Below are 16,860 nucleotides of genomic sequence, written 5' to 3'. Positions count from 1 at the left end.
TGCAGTGATGGCACTCAAAATGGAGGCTCCATTCCATTTTGAATGCCGCCGCCGCCGCCCATCCCTGTCATGGCGGGGACGAGCCGCAGACTGGCAACATGGCACTTTTATGGGCATTCCCCACAAGGTGCCTTCCTGATTGATGGCACAGCCTCCTGCTCCTCCCGCTCTTCTCGCTCCTGATTTATTCGTCTGGTCTCCGCCTTGGCATTGCCCACTACCTCCACTGTGCTGGATCCCTGCGGGCACATTCACTATTATTCCCCCGTCCCGACGGGTGAAAGCATCAGACAGGAACACACACACTCATATTCACAGTGAGCGTGTGCTACAGGGCAGGTGAGACTCCCCCTGACGCCACGCTCTCACCCCAGGGGCTCAGCTGTTCCTTGGGCCAGAGGGGTAAGTGTCTCTGTGCGCGTGCCAAGTGAGGAGCTGGTCTGAGTCTGTATGAGGCCAATCCCAGTGAACACGACAATAAACACACCCACTCTTCATAAAGCTCACAGCTCGCCTCTGCCAGTGTGCAGTTTATGATCCTTGTCTGGCTGTCAGGGTCCACATAAAGACCTCCACCGTGGCGATGAGTGAAGTGGCACGTAAAGGAAAGTCACCTCTTTCATACCCATTTGTGGAGCTCACTTGGAATAATGTGATGCCACTAAGGCAAGATGTGTATCAGTACCTCTGAAGAAGATACTCACTGGGATAGAGGTAGGATTCCCCACCCACAGAGCCCTCAGACTGGTCTGTTTAAAGGAACTATCGGAGTGAAGGATGCAGAAGTAGCATTCTTCTTCAGCCTTCCAAAAGGTCAACAAAGATGAAGGCACAATATCCACAGCATATAACAAAACCAATCCTAGCATCCAGACTCAGTTCAGAAGACACTATTGTACCGTGGCTTTTCATGGAGCAGCACTCAAAGTTCTCATGATCTCTTGGACACACAAGTCCATAGAAGATCCAGTAGAAGATCATATAGCAAAACCAGTCCTAGCATCCAGACTCAGTTCAGAAGACACTATTGTACCTCACTCAAAGTTCTCATGATCTCTTGGACACACAAGTCCATAGAAGATCCAGTAGAAGATCATATAGCAAAACCAGTCCTAGCATCCAGACTCAGTTCAGAAGACACTATTGTACCTCACTCAAAGTTCTCATGATCTCTTGGACACACAAGTCCATAGAAGATCGAGTAGAAGATCATATAGCAAAACCAGTCCTAGCATCCAGACTCAGTTCAGAAGACACTATTGTACCTCACTCAAAGTTCTCATGATCTCTTGGACACACAAGTCCATAGAAGATCCAGTAGAAGATCATATAGCAAAACCAGTCCTAGCATCCAGACTCAGTTCAGAAGACACTATTGTACCTCACTCAAAGTTCTCATGATCTCTTGGACACACAAGTCCATAGAAGATCCAGTAGAAGATCATATAGCAAAACCAGTCCTAGCATCCAGACTCAGTTCAGAAGACACTATTGTACCTCACTCAAAGTTCTCATGATCTCTTGGACACACAAGTCCATAGAAGATCCAGTAGAAGATCATATAGCAAAACCAGTCCTAGCATCCAGACTCAGTTCAGAAGACACTATTGTACCTCACTCAAAGTTCTCATGATCTCTTGGACACACAAGTCCATAGAAGATCCAGTAGAAGATCAGTGGTTGTTGGCAGGTGCCTCAGGTGTCTCTCATTCCAGGGCGCACGCAGTGACCTTTGATGTCATTCACGACATAAACAGAAATATCTCACGTACTCTACACTTTCGACACTTTAAAGCTCCAAGTCACGTTCAGCAATTTTTCACCAAGTGTCCCAACTGTTCCAGAGACAATGGGTGAGAGTTCTGACGTTGCAGGTTTCTGTTCCGACTTGTCAAGCACACACAGTTTAGCCAGTGAGGAGTCAGACCTGGTGAGTGAGTACAGGTTTATTATAACAAAGGCTGACTCCTGTCAGTGAAGGACGCTGGGTAAGATGACTAAACTGCATTGGCGACTATGAACCACGTAGATCGCAAAGTCACCAGGAAGGTGCAGCCCAGACTTTTTTTTCAGGCCCGGATTCATTCATAAGATTCTTATTTCTGTGGCTATAAGTGTTTCATATGTGAATAAAATTGCTTTTAAAATATTAGTTTGAAGTGTTATTTCATAATAAAATGCATAAACTCCATCAGTAGGTGGCAACCCAGACACATACTGGTAGCTGCCAAGATTTATTGTGCAAGCACTTACATACTTGGATATTATAGAGCTGAATCTATATGTGACTCTGTGAATAAATAACATTGTGAAAAGTGGAAGTTTAAAAAAAGCCACTTCACTTGTTTCAATTTCTCATAAACTGAGAAATAAAAACATTGAGGGATGAGTATTTCCAGCTCATGCTCACCTCAATAGGATGCTGTCGCTCCCCCAATAGGTGAAAGTCCTGTATCATGACATTGAGTTAGTGATGAGGCTTCATGAAACTGTGGCATTCTATTTAGAGGACGGTAGGGGGCGCTCTAGGTTTTAAAATGATGTGTCGTTTCATGGAAATAGTTGTTGACAGCCAAGGTTTATATAACAAAGAGTGCCATCTAGTGGTCTCCGAGAATGAGGACACTTTTCATGAAGCCTCATCAGGCCATGTTGAAGCGATGAATGAAACCTTGCTCACACTGACGCGTATATATACATATATATATATACCTAAAAACTGTGATCGATTAGATCGTCCAGGTGCAGGTCAAATCGTGATAGAATCACTTTACCTGCAATATAGTTCAATAACAGTGCACTGAGACTCCCCAGAAATGAGCAGTGTTGCGGCTTCATCTGTGAGCTCAGTGACTTTATTTGTCATGTTTATCATCCCAACAGTTTAGTGAGGAAATCCGAGCCAACACAAGGTCATGAGACTGATGAGAAACAGCGGAACCCTGGTGGGAAATCAGGCCAGCAGCATTTTTCAACTTTGGGAGGCCCATCTGTGCAGCCAGCGTGCGGCCCGGGCTGTGTGTGGTCACCATCTAGTGACCACATCGGGATAAGACACAGACAAGGCCCAGGGCTGCATTTGCAACTGGTCTTTTATTGACTAAACCAAGAAAAACACAGAATACAAAATATTTTGTTGTCCATTTTACAGACACAGCCTTTTCACCCTGGAGAAAAAGTCAGCTTTTTTGTCTTGAAGTTTAAAAAAAAAAAAAAAAGTATGAGACAAATGAAGGTCAACATGGTGCCAGGAGAGCATTACAGCTGTGTGTGTTACTTGCAGTACAACTTTGAGGTTTGAAAGACAGAACAACAGGTACTGATAGGTCAAATCTGGTTGGGTGAAGCAGACTCCCACATTTACACTGACCGACCGGGGCCCCCCACTTCACATTTATCACGCTGCCGAGTCAAACACTTTCCGAAACCCGCTCAGAAGTCGGCACTGGAGTGAAAAGCACAATCAATTCTTAAAAAAAAATAAATAAAGCGTTCAAAACTGAAGTCCGGTGAATTGGCCTCCAACTGTGGAAGCTCTCAGATCCACAGGTCAAATCATCTGACACTTTGCTTTCGTCACTAAACATTCATTTTCAAGAATCCGATACCTGCTTGTCGCCTGTAGAGCTCAGGTTGGTGCTGGATCAGTGGGCACTTCCATGGGAAAATCTTAAGTCCTGGTCTTTGGAGAACCGTTCAGAAGCTGACTCCGGTTTGGCTGTCGAGGCTGGAACCCAGGGAGGCTGTCCCGGGGCAGCCGAGTCCACAGCAGGAGAGGTGTCCTTGCTCTGCTGGGAGGCGCCTGTTTCAGAGTCTGACTGAGAGATGAGCTGGAGCAAAGCGGCGGCCACCGCAGGGGTGATGTCTTGGCCCAGCAGAGTTTCTGACAGTCCCTGCTCTGCCAGTCCAGCAGGTAGGGAAGAAGGTGGGGGTCCAGGTGGGGGTCCAGGTGGAGACGGCGGACGCTGCTCCCCAGAGGGAGGCACTTGGTTGGCCCCTTGTCTTTTCCGTTGGGGTGCAGCAGCATCTGATGGAGCAAAACAGAGGGATGTTAATAAATGTGGCGGAATTAGCGCACCCCGCTTTTTAAACCACCAGCGATCCATTTCAAAATAATTCCAGAAATAGTACAAATATACATGAAGTGAAAGGGGCTTTTGCGTTTGTCGTTCCCTCCTGCGACAACAAGGGGGCGACAGAAGCAACACGGTCAAAATAAGGCGCGCGTTGGTAAAACTCATGATGAAGGGAACAAAACTTTATTGATAAAGCGACGGCTTCAATGAGATACACACCAGTAAGGCCTTTTATTGACCGACACCTTGGAGCCAACAGAACTAAACAAATGCTAAAACATAAAACGCTTGAGGAAATATGGCCATAAACACACTAAATAAAAGAAACCGTCAGCAAGCCACTTGAATCCATCGCTGTGTGCTCCGACTCTCCCGCATCTATTACATTAGTCTGGGCCATAGAAAGCACTAGCAGACTGACTTGCCAGTCGCAACATTATCATGGGTTAGAGTCAGCTTCTCCTGCTCAACACTACCTTTCCCCTCATATTGCAAGTGCAGACAATGGCAATTTTACAGCCAAAACTGGGTGTTTATTGGAACCCTGGTCCCTGCTAAACAGCCAGAGGGTTCAGAAAACCTATGGATGCTCCATGCAGTGGATGAATGGAAGAGGGGAAAGCAATTCAGTGAATGATAAATAAAAATGAACTCAGATCAAATTCTATGAAAGTGTGCGAGAACATGGAGCGGACAGGCGTTTCATCTCCGACATGAGCCACAAACCATCGTTCAAAGAAACACATGCAGGTGAGGTCTAAAGATTTCAAACATTTATTTTCACGTGATAATTTATTTCTTGTCAAAAAGTCGGGCACGGTCGTCGGTGTCGAGCGACATCACTTCCTGTGAAGAAACACCCGCTTCAGGATGGAAAATTAAGAGAGGGACATGGGAGAGGAACAGAAATAAAGACTGATGAATGACCAAAAGGAAGTTGGGGTTCAATCAAAATTCATACACTGAGCTGCTTCGGCTTTATTGTGCACCACCGTGGTCCGAAGTGAGCGAACGTTATCTGGTCACCAGGGCGACAGGAAGACAAACAGTCGAACACGAACTCAGCCCAAAATCACTTCCTGATTTCTCTCTTTTTTTTTTTGTTTTTTTTGTTTTTTAAACGTTCTACAGACTAAACCCAGACTTGCCCTTGCGGTCAGTAGTAGTAGAGGTGGAGGAGCCACGCCTCAGTGCCTCCTCTGATTGGATCCCGTTGCTCTCTTCACTCTGCTCTTCTGACTGGGGCTTGATAATGTGGCCCAAAAGCAGAGCCAGGAGCTTGGCTTGGTCTTCCGGCACCTGTGGTGGATCTCCAGATGAGGGCGAGGACTCCTGGGTTTCAGCCGCCGGCTCCGGGGGCTGAGGCTTGGTGGATGAGTGGGACTGGTCCTCGTGAGGCCCCTGGTTGTCAGAGGACTCGCTGAGCACGGACAACGATTGGATTAGAGTCTCTGCGTTTGGGAGGTTCAGGAGCTGGGCCACCTGGGGCATGCTGAGATCCGTCTGTCCCTGGAGGAGGTTGAGGAGCACCGCCAACTCTGTCTGGTTCAACTGCGCTGCGGCAGCTCCCAGACCTGAGCGCACACATTCACAGAGCCACAGTTAATAGTACAGAAACACAAAGTTTTCATTCTCCCAAGCCATCTGAATCACTTTTACCACATTCCAGCCAAGAACAAACATTCATGACGGCAAACATTTATTTCTTCATCTCTCAGAATTCACTCACTCTCCGTGATAGCAGCAGCGGTGGGGGGGTTTCCCGGCGGCGGTGCTCCAGCTGGGCTTGTCGGGGGTCGACTGTTTTCCCCACTTGAAGTCCCTGACGTATCCTTACGGGGCACTTTGGGTACAGGCACTTCCTCTTGAGCCCCGCTTTGACGCGCACGCCGTCTCTTCTTGCTCCAGAGCTCGTGGCAGTCCTGGTGGTGGGGAAGACTGCGACACACAGCAGACACAAGCGTGGTGAGTCAACATAAAAACAACTGCAGCAGTGGAGTAAAAACCCCATACTGACTCTGGGGGGGGCATCCGGTTGGGGTCCACATCAGAGAGAAACTCGCTGCTCAGCGCCATCTCTGCAGTGCAACGGCGGGAGGGGTCGAGCGTCAGCATTCGGTCAAACAACTCCAGGGCAGACGTTGGTAAACTGTGAAGGACAAACGAAAGGGTTGAGCGGATGAAACAAACAAAAGCTTCCCAGCCACTTACAAGGCGAACTCCTCCCTCAGTCGCCGCCTGTACTGCTTTTTGGGCTTCATGGAATTGAAGAGAGGAAGTTTGATTACGTCGGGCCAAGCTGCCGGACACGGACTTCCACAGAGACGACTGGAAGAAAGACACAGGGATGAGTGATTCTGGAGCGGGGCACACGCAGAGGCAGTAGCGATGGGCCATATGGACAAAATATCACAATATACGTTGTCATTTCGGCAATAACGATAAATACATTTGCAGACAGACTAATGTCTCTTTTAGTGGAGTTAAATTGAGCCGTCTGTCTGCTGTGTCTCATGTCTCTGAACATATTAGAAATCATGTGAATAAATTCAGTCATATCCTATTCTCCAAATAATCATACAAACTGTAAGTCCTTTGTCTTGTATGATGAAAAACCTTTTTTACAATACTCTCTCCTAAAATGAAAAATATTTCATTAATACTAAGATACTGGAGAAAGCGGCACGCCGTCGCGGTCTTGTCATGTTCACGTGTGCAATTCCAATGCAGTGAGTGAGCTGCGTGTTTCTGGAATTTATCGTGAGATGCAGAATTGTCATCGTGGAGCTTGTGTTAGGCGGAACATCGTGTACGATAAGTTGTCGCCCATCGCGAAGAGGCAGTGGTGGTACCTGATGAGTTCCAGCTGCAGAAGCTCTTGATTTGCCTGAAAGATGGGCCTCTTGGTGAAGAGCTCTCCCAGAATGCACCTGTCACATCAACCAAAACAAGGAAGTTAATAAAACAACACTGACAAAGTCGCATCCATTTTGTTGCAGCTTTCCCCCCTCAATTTCTGAACTAACAGCACAAAGACTTCCACGTGCACATGAAAGAAGGAGTCGCCTTCTGGACTCGAGCTGTGGAAATAATAAAGAATGAAACGCTACTGCCTATTGTGTCCATTATTCATCTTTTGTCTGGTTAAAAAAAAAAACATGGAGTCAGAAAACACACGATATGATGGCACTTAGATGTTACCACATCACTGTAAGATACATTTAGCATTTAAACAAGCTACATATTCCAGCTAGAGAAACAGTTGCTGGCTTGAATACGGAGCAAGCACATACATCCCGGGACAAACAAGTGACATCAACCAACCAACCAACAACAGATTTTATTTACTGGAAGAAACCTGGGTCTTTGGTCGGCAGCAGGCCTGACCTCACACAAGTCAGATATGAGCCTGTTAGACACAGTGCTGTTCTCAATAATTCCCAGTTGTATGACAGCCCTTTGATTTGTTTAGGACTTAAATTACAACCTGAACAGTCTGAACTGAAATGGTCAGCAGCCTGTGTTCGCTGCTACATGGTTAGACCTATGTCTTAGAGCATGTCATTTACCAGTCCAACAGAGACTCATTTCTCCTTTCCAATTTGTTTCCAGGATATCTTAAGACAATAGAGGGCTTAATTTTGGGGGAAAAATATAAAACGGAAGCCTTACTATTTTGTAAAGTTTGTCTTTTTAAACTGAGAAAATGAAACTGTAACACACCAGTTTATGTCCAGTTGGATCATCCATCAAATTCAAAATTATTTTACACTCATAGCTGCAAGTATTAGTTTATAAACAGTAACTTATCCTACAAATACTTAATGTAACAGCAGAGTTAAAAACAAATACAAGGTTAGGTTTCCCAAAAAAAAGGAAAGAAAAAAAGAATATGATCAATAATGTAATTTTGTAGGAAAAAAAATGCTTAATTGTGCTTCAGTTTCCACTGACAAACAGTTCATTCAGAGCACATACGCACCCACAGCTCCACACGTCGATGGCTGGAGAGTATCTTTCCTCCCCCAGCAGCAGCTCCGGAGGACGGTACCACAGTGTGATCACTTTATTAGTGTACGGCCGACTGAGGGTGGAGAGAGACAGTTGAGACCGAGGAACTCATACACAGAAACTACGGACAGACTGCACCACCTAGTGGCGAATGTGTTACACCGGCACCGGCATCCAAAACAAGTGAAGAACTTACCTTTCTTCTGAGTTGTATAACCGAGCCAAACCAAAGTCAGCCAGTTTGATCTGACCTCTGAATGGACAAGCACAGAATCTCAGATTAGAAGTGACATCAAGTACACGTTGTATCAGTTATCTATCAGCAGCCAGAACTGAAATGCATTTAATATAAATGCACAGATTATAGGTACTTGTTTCAGAAGGATTCCAAGTTTTAACTTCTCACAGTTCAAGTCACTTCAGATACGCTGCATCTATCTCAGGTCAAGGGTCCAAGGCCTAACCTGTTATTGAGCAGTATATTGGAGCACTTGATGTCTCTGTGCAGGAAGTTGTTCTTGTGGCAATAATCCAGACCCTCCATCAGCTGCCGCATGAAACTTCGGATGTGCTCATGGGAGAACTGGACCAGACCTGACTCCAGCAGGCCCATGAGATCATGGTCCATGTATTCAAACACCAGATAAAATGCTCCTGAAACAGAGAGGCTTGGAGTTGAGTGGAGGAAACACAAGCAAGTCTGAGTCATAAAAAATAAATCGATGTGATCCTGACCCAAAAGATAAAATGTATTCCTTATATACACATAAAATATAAAATGGCAAAGTGAAAAAACAGTGAAGGGGGGGTTCCAGGAAGAACCGTTCTGATGAGGGCTTCCATCATTTCTTTGTGCAAGAGAGTGATCGCTAAGACAGAAATTTCTCACTGCTCTGGACAAGAAATCAGTCACATGAAAATCTAAGGGGTGGTGGCCAAAAGACATGCATGTACAACTTCAACCATGACGCAGAACACACACAGAAACCTCCATTATTGACATTATTGTGCATTTTGTTGCCATTCTCTTTGTGCACTTTCACACTGCGGGTTCTGTCAAAGCAAAGGTGACACAAATACGACACTGGAAGTGAGTCGACACAATCATCATATGCTTTAGATGGATGCTCTACACACCACATGGATTCTTAGAATCAAAATCAGTGAGCTAGCCATCGAATTAACAACTCAGGTACGCACAGAACTTCTGCTTCAGGAAGAGAGCATGGCTCTAAAGTCTGAATCAATAGTTAGGACCCAATATTTTTGTAAGGCCGATTCACATTGAAAGCATTGGCACATTCTCCCCATGTCGACAAGTAAACAAAAGAGTATCCCATTGAGATTTGAGAGAAATATGATCGCATTGTGAGCTGCCCTTTATGAAAGGTAACCGGATGCTTTTATTTTATTCTATGCTGTACTCCCTCCTCAGCAGTGGGCACTCTGTCCTCAAGAGAAACAGAAGGCTTGTGTATCTACTGCTGAGGGCTTGACCACCTGAATGGATGAGAATGTTCTGTATGGGCTGCAACACACACATAACAGCCGAGGTAATAGGCTTTTAGCAAGGATTTTGAATTGGGGCGAGATTACACTGGTAAACAAATATGGCGACCGCGATGGCCAAGGTACGGCTGAGATGGTCGAGAATCGCTGAATTTCTATAATATTTTGCAAAAATGCCTGGCGGAAACACCCTTCTCATGGAAACCAGTGTGATGACACTACGAGTGGGGCATTATACAGGCACTAATAATCGAACATTAAGGGCGTCCTGCTATGAATACAGGAGGGCATTAATTTTTTCAGGTTTTGCAGTTTAGGGAATCCCCAGGACACCCAGACGCCCTCCGAGCTAAAATCCTATGAGGTAAACCAGGAGCAAAGCCCCTTTATTAAAGCACACATTACTTTTTCACTGACATGACATAACTTTGTTCAGAGAATTAAATGCAGTTCAAGCAATGGAAAATGAAAAGACAAGTGAGACATTCTGATGGGATTTAAACAGAAGCAGGTTTTCAGTATTAACTTAGTGGGACTGAAACACCAGCTAAACTGTTTATTACATATGGAAATCAAGAGTTGTCAACCCTGAAATAACAATACTCAAACTTTTAACTGACGTGTGTAGAATCTGGACAAAGTTTGGAGACTGGTCCAGTAACTTAAATGAGAAGCTTAAATGTGACCAAATGGGGAACTAGTATTGGGAAAACACCAAAACTTGTTTTATTATTGATGGTGCATTTATTTTTCAGATTCTGGATTCCGTTTTAGCACCTGGAAAGTGACACTTCTCATGCTAGTGCTCTTATAAAGATTAGTATGGACATTTACCGGTCCAGATTTGGTCCATTAGTACCACATCACAGTTGTGTTATTGCACTTAGCTTAGAATTTTGTATTTCCAAAGTGAAGCCACTGAACCAGAGTTCCTTGATGAAATCCAACCAATGAGGGAGACATCTACCATCTTGAAGTGGGATGAACAAGAGTCTGTACCTTTATCTTTTTTAAAGTCCAGCGCGTCCTGCTTGTCAGTGACGATCTCCTTCATGTTGACCACACTTTGGTGCTTGAGTTGCCGCAGGATCTTGATCTCTCGGATGGCGGTGATGGGGAAACCCTCCTTCTCGTTGTCTAAGCGCACTTTCTTCAGAGCCACCAGCTCACCTGGAATGATTTCAGAGAGGGTTAAAAGCTGGACCTGAGCCTTCCTGTGTGGAACAGGACAACCCAGTTTGAGGCCTCACCAGTGTCTTTGTCCTTGGCCTTATACACTTGGCCGTAGGTGCCCTCACCGATGATGCCAATGATGTCAAATTTATCCACACATCGCTTGCCCCAGTCGCTCAGGGTGTGTTTGCGCTCACCATAGCGGGGGCAACAAATCCTTAAAGGAAAGGAAACCAAGTGAATCAGATGATGTCTTGAAAAACAAAGAGAGCATATGTGACTCATACTTTGGTCTTTTCTTGAGCGCTGGCATGGCCAACATTGGAGAGTGGTAGATGGGGGACTGTGGAGGCGAGGAGTCAATCCCAGGCAGGGTTGGAGGCAAAGGAAGGTCGATGATGGAAGGCCGGCTGCGGATTTCCTTCTCTTTCTTAGATGGCCTTGAAGAAAGTGAGGGCTTCTTCGGGCTGCTTTGAAAGAGAAAAGAGGAAATACAAGATTTTGTGAGCTATTTATTTTGTCTTGAACGTAATGAATAGTCACAGAAAATAGAGCTTCAGGGCAATGATAAGACTCAACATGATCCACCAAGAGAGTAACACTTCCTCAGAAACACTTTGTTTATTGATCAAGGCACTTTCTGGTAGGTTAACCGTTGTTTTTAGAAAGTAGTATAGTTGCACCCACTACCCAAGGATGTAGCAGGGGTTTTTGAAGTGCAGCTTTCCAACAATCTTTTCAGTTTCTTTTTACACATACATATGACAATGAACACATAATGTCCATTCTGGAGTTACAAGCTGTTTGCATTTGTTATAGAGGAAAGAAACCCAGATGAATACAACTGTATTATTCATGACAATAAACATACCCTTAATTTACACACCAGGGGAGTGAATATGTATTCCGACTCCATGAGGAGACAGTATACACAGGCTATACAGTTCTGACATAGCTGACTTAGTTGAAAAAAGACTGTGGCTTAACATTTGAAGTTTCATTTTGAAATGACCCATTTCACAGAAAAGTGCTCAAAGATGTTCTCTGGCTCAATTTCTGCTCAGGAATCTGTCCTATATTTCCTGCTACATGCCTTGAATTTCATTTACAATAGAGTTCCCCATTGGCACTTCAAGCACCTTTTGATGACTACTTTATCAACAGCAGCCCCTAAAATACTGCTCTCAGAAAGCAGCAAGACATAGCACAGCATACACCACCCTAACTCCTGTCTCAGAGCAGCCATACATAGTAATGGATAAACGTCTGAAACCGACCAATGAGCAGTTGCCACTTTACTATCACATGATCACATCCATGTGAACATTGGAAATACAAATCAAGGTTTGCCTGGACAGTTTCTATCGCACTGCAGGAGGTTCTAGGAACCACTTTGCGGATGACATGGTGAGCATGAGTCAGCGTAGGCTTTATTAGGTAAAGCGAAATGTCTGTCCTGAAGAGTTTTGGATCAGATCTGTGATCAGCATGAGATTCAAGTTAGTTCAGTGTGTCACATTGTTCGGATCTTTACAAAACTGGTCACGCATTTTTTAGAATATTCATTCTCGATTGCTGTGAAATCTACTCAGCCATTATTCCCTACAAAACTAGGGGGAAAACTAACACAATATATGCAGTGCTGCTCAAATACCGAAGTCCATGAGAAATGCAGAACCATCATTGAATTATATCCTACATAAACTTTGATGAAACCTCCACAGATTAAGTCCTGAGCGATCTCTTACTCTGACGTCGCAAGCGTAACATAGTACTTAACCTGACAATGAAATAGAAGCATATTCAATTGATGTTGAAGACAGACTCTGGAACTGCAGAGAACAGAAAGGAAAACTGTTTGGCCGCAGAATTGCAAGCATAATTACAGTTACAACTAGGGCCAGTTGGTGTGATTTCTGAGAACACTGACCAATTGCAGTCACTGGAAAGTGCTACATTTCAGCCTTTTTACATGTGAGCCTGCAATATATTCCTTATCACAGTGATATTGGTTCCGTAGGCCATGTATCACACACCTTATCTTAAGGAACCTTGTGATTCCCAGCCTTGACTTACAGATATGTGTGTAACGCAATGAACAAAAGTGCCATTAACATTAGACAAGCTAGCAAATGAGGAAAATTGAATGCAATTTCAAACATCCAAAAATGTCACACTCTACTTCTTCACTTGCAGAAACAGAAACAAACTTCAGAGTCTATGTCCAACATTACGCAATAAAAGTAAATCTGAGATTTATAGGTCAACAATTGGGATGTGTAGAAACTACTTCATCCCATCTTCAGTTCAGATGAATGAAAGCGTGCAAAGAATGCAAAGCAACAGAGACGCACCCATGTGCACCAAACATACTAGTATGGAATATAAGTACAAAGGAGAAGCTTGGAGAACTGCTCAGCTTAAGTAATGACTTGAGACCCTTGGTGTAAGCATTTTCACTTCTGTCAACATGTAACCTCTTATTTGAAGCTGGCTAGTTTTGTAAATCAGACTTTGTGTTTCATACATCCAATCATTGAAAGTAAACGCATTCTATTGAGTAAAATGAGGCTTGTTAATGGCTGAGCACAGTCAAAAGTGTTGTTGGTTGAACGTCTCACCTGTCCTGAGTGGTTCCCAGTAGTACAGGTGGAAGAGGCAAGGGGGGGAGGGTTGATGTCTTGTGGAGAGGAGGTTGCCGGAGAGGGCTCTGTGCAGGCACGGCAGCTGGAGATTTGGATAAAGCTGACGGAGCAGGAGGCTGGATATTTGTTTCGAGTTGAGTTGGTGTTGTAATCTGTGTGGCACTTGGGCCAGGAGAAGAAGGCTGAGGGGGAGGGGGCGGAGGTGGCAAGATGGCTGGCGAACTGGTCGAGGAGGAGGAGGGTGGTGGTGGTTCAGTAGACTGGTCTTCACTGCTGGGAAAGTCTTGCGTCAACTGAACTGGTGTAGGCTGCTGTGACTCGGCAGCAGATGAGTCTTTCTCTGGGAGCGGCGCCTCTACTTTTGCAGCTCGTGCAGGAGCGGTGGAGGGGGCTGCTGGTTTTCGTATTGATGGGGAGGTAGAGCCTGTGCTAGCACGAGCCGCCGCTGCCTCAGCGGCTTGCCGTTCCTTTTTCCTACGGCTCAACTCGGCGCCGAGGCTGGAGTTCAGGGGTAGACGGGAAGAAGGGGGAGAGCGGCTAGAGGGACGGCTGCTGTGGGAGCTTGCACCAGCTCCGAGGGAAGAGAACTGTCTCTTGGTGCGGGAACGAGACGAAGAGCGGCGAGATGAGTAGAGTAGTGGGGAACGGCTCCTGGACCGTCCCGAGCGCCTGAAGACGACAAACCCAAACAATCACTCAAAGTGAATGTAGCACAACTGGATTAAAAATACGACAAAGAATAATAGCTCATTAAAAAAGAAAGAAAACACTTGTCTAGAAGTCTGAATGTAAAATGAAACTAGATTTCATCTGAACCAACATAGCAGCACTCTCCTGCCAAACAGGTTTGTGTGTTCATGGCATGCATAGCTGATATTGATTTCTAGGACAAAGTAGTCCCTGTGAATAATGTGTATAATGGCTGATAATACAATTTATAACTAAAACAAGTGGATTGTTTGCTACACATTTTGCAAAAAATCTTTGCTTGGCTTTATACTCACCGAGACATGGGGCTGGTACTAGACGACCTGCGGGTAGCGTAGGGGCTGATGGAGCGCCTTCTTAAATATGGACTGCTGTCTCTCTCGTAGCTTGAGGACCGATGCCTTACACCATACGGACTCACTGATCTCTGCCTGCTGCGGTGAGACGTCTCCCCCCCATAAGGACTGGGGCTCCTCTGGATCTGTCTGCGTCTTGAGTAACTGTCATCACCATGACTGTAGGGCAGTGGACTATCGCTGCCAGGGGACAGACCAGCAGCGGCTCCCTTCCTGCGAGGACTTCCCTTACTTGAGGACTTGCCCTTAGGGCTGGACTTGCGACTCTTGGAGGACTTGCGATGACTTCTGTCCATGCGAGTCCTCTGAGAAGCGCTGTGGCTGCCTTCTTCTCTGGCTTCTCTCCTCTGCTGTTTGTCTTTACGCGACTTCCCGGAGCGACTGCTCTCCTTGCTGCGAGATGAGGATGCAGAAGAGGTGGCACTTCCTGCTGCAGGTTGCACCTGGAGAGAAAGCATCAGCTCCCCACGTTTAAAGTCTGACACCTGTTGGAGCTGATGTTTGGATGAGGAAGCCGACGAGGCATCTTTGTCCCTCACCTTCCCCGGAATGAGTCTATCTAGATCCTTGCTGCTTTTCTTCTTGGTACTGCGTTCCCCATTCCCCGGGTCTCTTAATTTGTGGGGGTCCTTTGATTTTTTTCGCGAGTGCCCATGACCTTTGCTTTCCCTGATGGCAAGGTCTCTGTCCACATCTTCTCGGCTGTACTCAGGCGACAGCTCCAAGTGTTCCACAGCTACCTTGTCAGGGGGTCGGATGGACGGTGGGTCCAAAAAGGTGTCCGAGTCCGAGCTGATATCGTCATACTCCACCAGAGGTTTGACAGCATGGACACCAGGTGGCGCCGTGTAGCTGAGCCCAAAGTCTTCGGCCTCTACTGCCAAAGATTCCCGAGAATGTTTTTTCAACTTATGCCGCTTGCGCTTCGAGGAGGACATCGAAGACTTATAATGCGCCTTCCCGTCGTAACTCGTCATGTCACCTGCAGATGTATGAGGCAGGCCCTTGGTCTGATGTGACAAACCGCTGACGCTAGTTTGTAGCTTTCTCTTGGTCCCATGGTGTCGGTCCGACCCAGGCATCACTCACATCGGCCTCTGGTCCTCTCCCGCGACTAGGTCTCGGCCGTCCACACACCTTCATAAAGACTAGAGTGTCGTAAACTCCAAACACAAACCACCGCTTCGACGTTTCAAGTGGAACGGGATTAGACTAAACAAACGGAGCAGGCCGCACGCGTCCGGTCCCCCTCACCACCGATTCATTCCACTTACTTCACAGTCGTCGCCTCTTAGCGCAGGATATAACGAATGAGTCCCCGTGTTCCTTCAGGTATTCTCCATTAGATTCGACGAGGGGGAAATCCAAGCGAAAGTCTGACCATTTCGGCGTCGTCTCCGTCTCAGAGTAGCTAGCGGCGCTAGCTAATGCTCGGCGGCTACCGAGCCGACTCTTGGAAAAAGAAAAAAGTCCCTTTGTGAAAGCTGTCCTTGTCCAGTGCCAAGTTAAGTAAAGGTGCTTTCATTCCACAGAATTACGGTCTGGTTGTTGAGAAACCAGAAACGTCTTCACTGTAAGACGCTCGTTTCTCGCACAAAATGAAAACTTGAGCCGGTTGCCGCTATTACATGTTGCCTTTAATGCAAGTTTTTTCCGACTACTAACTCAATGCTGCAATGAAATCATAATATTTTCGTGTGCAGTAGATGTTCCAGTTTATTATAAATGGCTCTGGGAGTCCACCAGGCCTATATTCAGGGCGATGCTAGTGGATTTAAGAACATCCACCGCTCAATCTGCAGGAGACTACAAACGCCATTGTGGCTCCTGTGACTGGCAACTTCTGCGCACAGCGGAAAAAGTACCCGAGGTTGGGGAGTCTGTCAATCACGTGTGTGTCCTAGCAACATCCAATCAGATACGTTATCCCGCCCACTGCATTTGTTGTGGCGCGCCTGGTTCTGCTTCTGCGCAGCAAAGGAAAGTAAAACTATTACAACCGCTTTCAAATAACACGTTTCCATCCACCGTAGTTAATTCACTTCAAAGCGGGATGGCGACCATTTATGACTTTCAACCCTAATATTTATTTTAAAGGCCGCTAATAGAGTCAAAATATCAGTGTTTAAACTGTTTCATTTGGTGCAGTCGCGCGACCTTTTGGTTGCAACCTGTTCGCTTTTCGTGTTCTGTCCTCATCATAATAAAAGTAAAAGCTAGTAGGTTAATAGAAGACAAAATGATTGAATCCACCACTGATCAATAAGGCGAATTACTACTTTTTGTGGCTGGTATAACTTGAATTAAATGATCGAAAAGAATGTAAATGAATGTAATGATTATAGCTGCTGGAAAGATCATGAATTATATATATATATATAT

The 16,860-nt window shown here is 45.6% G+C and overlaps 1 protein-coding gene across 3 annotated transcripts; it reads right to left on the bottom strand.

The window, feature by feature from the left end:
* Positions 1 to 3,074: 3,074 nt before the first annotated feature.
* On the bottom strand, positions 3,075 to 16,343 carry cdk12 (cyclin-dependent kinase 12). 3 transcript variants are annotated; one of them, XM_053851936.1, is made up of 15 exons: positions 15,753 to 16,343; positions 14,419 to 15,615; positions 13,391 to 14,083; positions 11,057 to 11,239; positions 10,847 to 10,986; positions 10,596 to 10,766; positions 8,552 to 8,741; positions 8,284 to 8,340; positions 8,059 to 8,160; positions 6,929 to 7,006; positions 6,288 to 6,404; positions 6,094 to 6,225; positions 5,806 to 6,014; positions 5,225 to 5,650; positions 3,075 to 4,027 (listed from the first exon to the last, which is right to left on the bottom strand). In XM_053851936.1, exons 2-15 carry the CDS (start codon positions 15,558 to 15,560, stop codon positions 3,645 to 3,647), a joined length of 4,023 nt encoding a protein of 1,340 aa, XP_053707911.1. In that variant the 5' UTR covers positions 15,561 to 15,615; positions 15,753 to 16,343; the 3' UTR covers positions 3,075 to 3,644. The 3 variants fall into 3 exon arrangements, with proteins under 3 accessions (XP_053707911.1, XP_053707912.1, XP_053707914.1); XM_053851937.1 differs by having other exon boundaries at positions 11,057 to 11,236; positions 14,419 to 16,342; XM_053851939.1 differs by lacking the exon at positions 5,225 to 5,650 and having other exon boundaries at positions 14,419 to 16,343.
* Positions 16,344 to 16,860: the final 517 nt, after the last annotated feature.

Source organism: Synchiropus splendidus, chromosome 19, assembly GCF_027744825.2.
Source record: "Synchiropus splendidus isolate RoL2022-P1 chromosome 19, RoL_Sspl_1.0, whole genome shotgun sequence".
NCBI lineage: Eukaryota > Metazoa > Chordata > Actinopteri > Syngnathiformes > Callionymidae > Synchiropus > Synchiropus splendidus.
Note: the sequence above shows the minus strand (reverse complement) of the source record. Positions and strands in the feature narration are given on the sequence as shown.

Coding starts and splice junctions, on each gene's coding strand:
- cdk12 (XM_053851936.1), bottom strand. CDS start 15,560: ATGCCTGGGTCGGACCGACACCATGGGACCAAGAGAAAGCTACAAACT. Junction 7,007..8,058: donor ATCGACGTGTGGAGCTGTGG/GTGCGTATGTGC, acceptor TTGATGTGACAG/GTGCATTCTGGGAGAGCTCT. Junction 6,226..6,287: donor CTGAGGGAGGAGTTCGCCTT/GTAAGTGGCTGG, acceptor TGTCCTTCACAG/TTTACCAACGTCTGCCCTGG.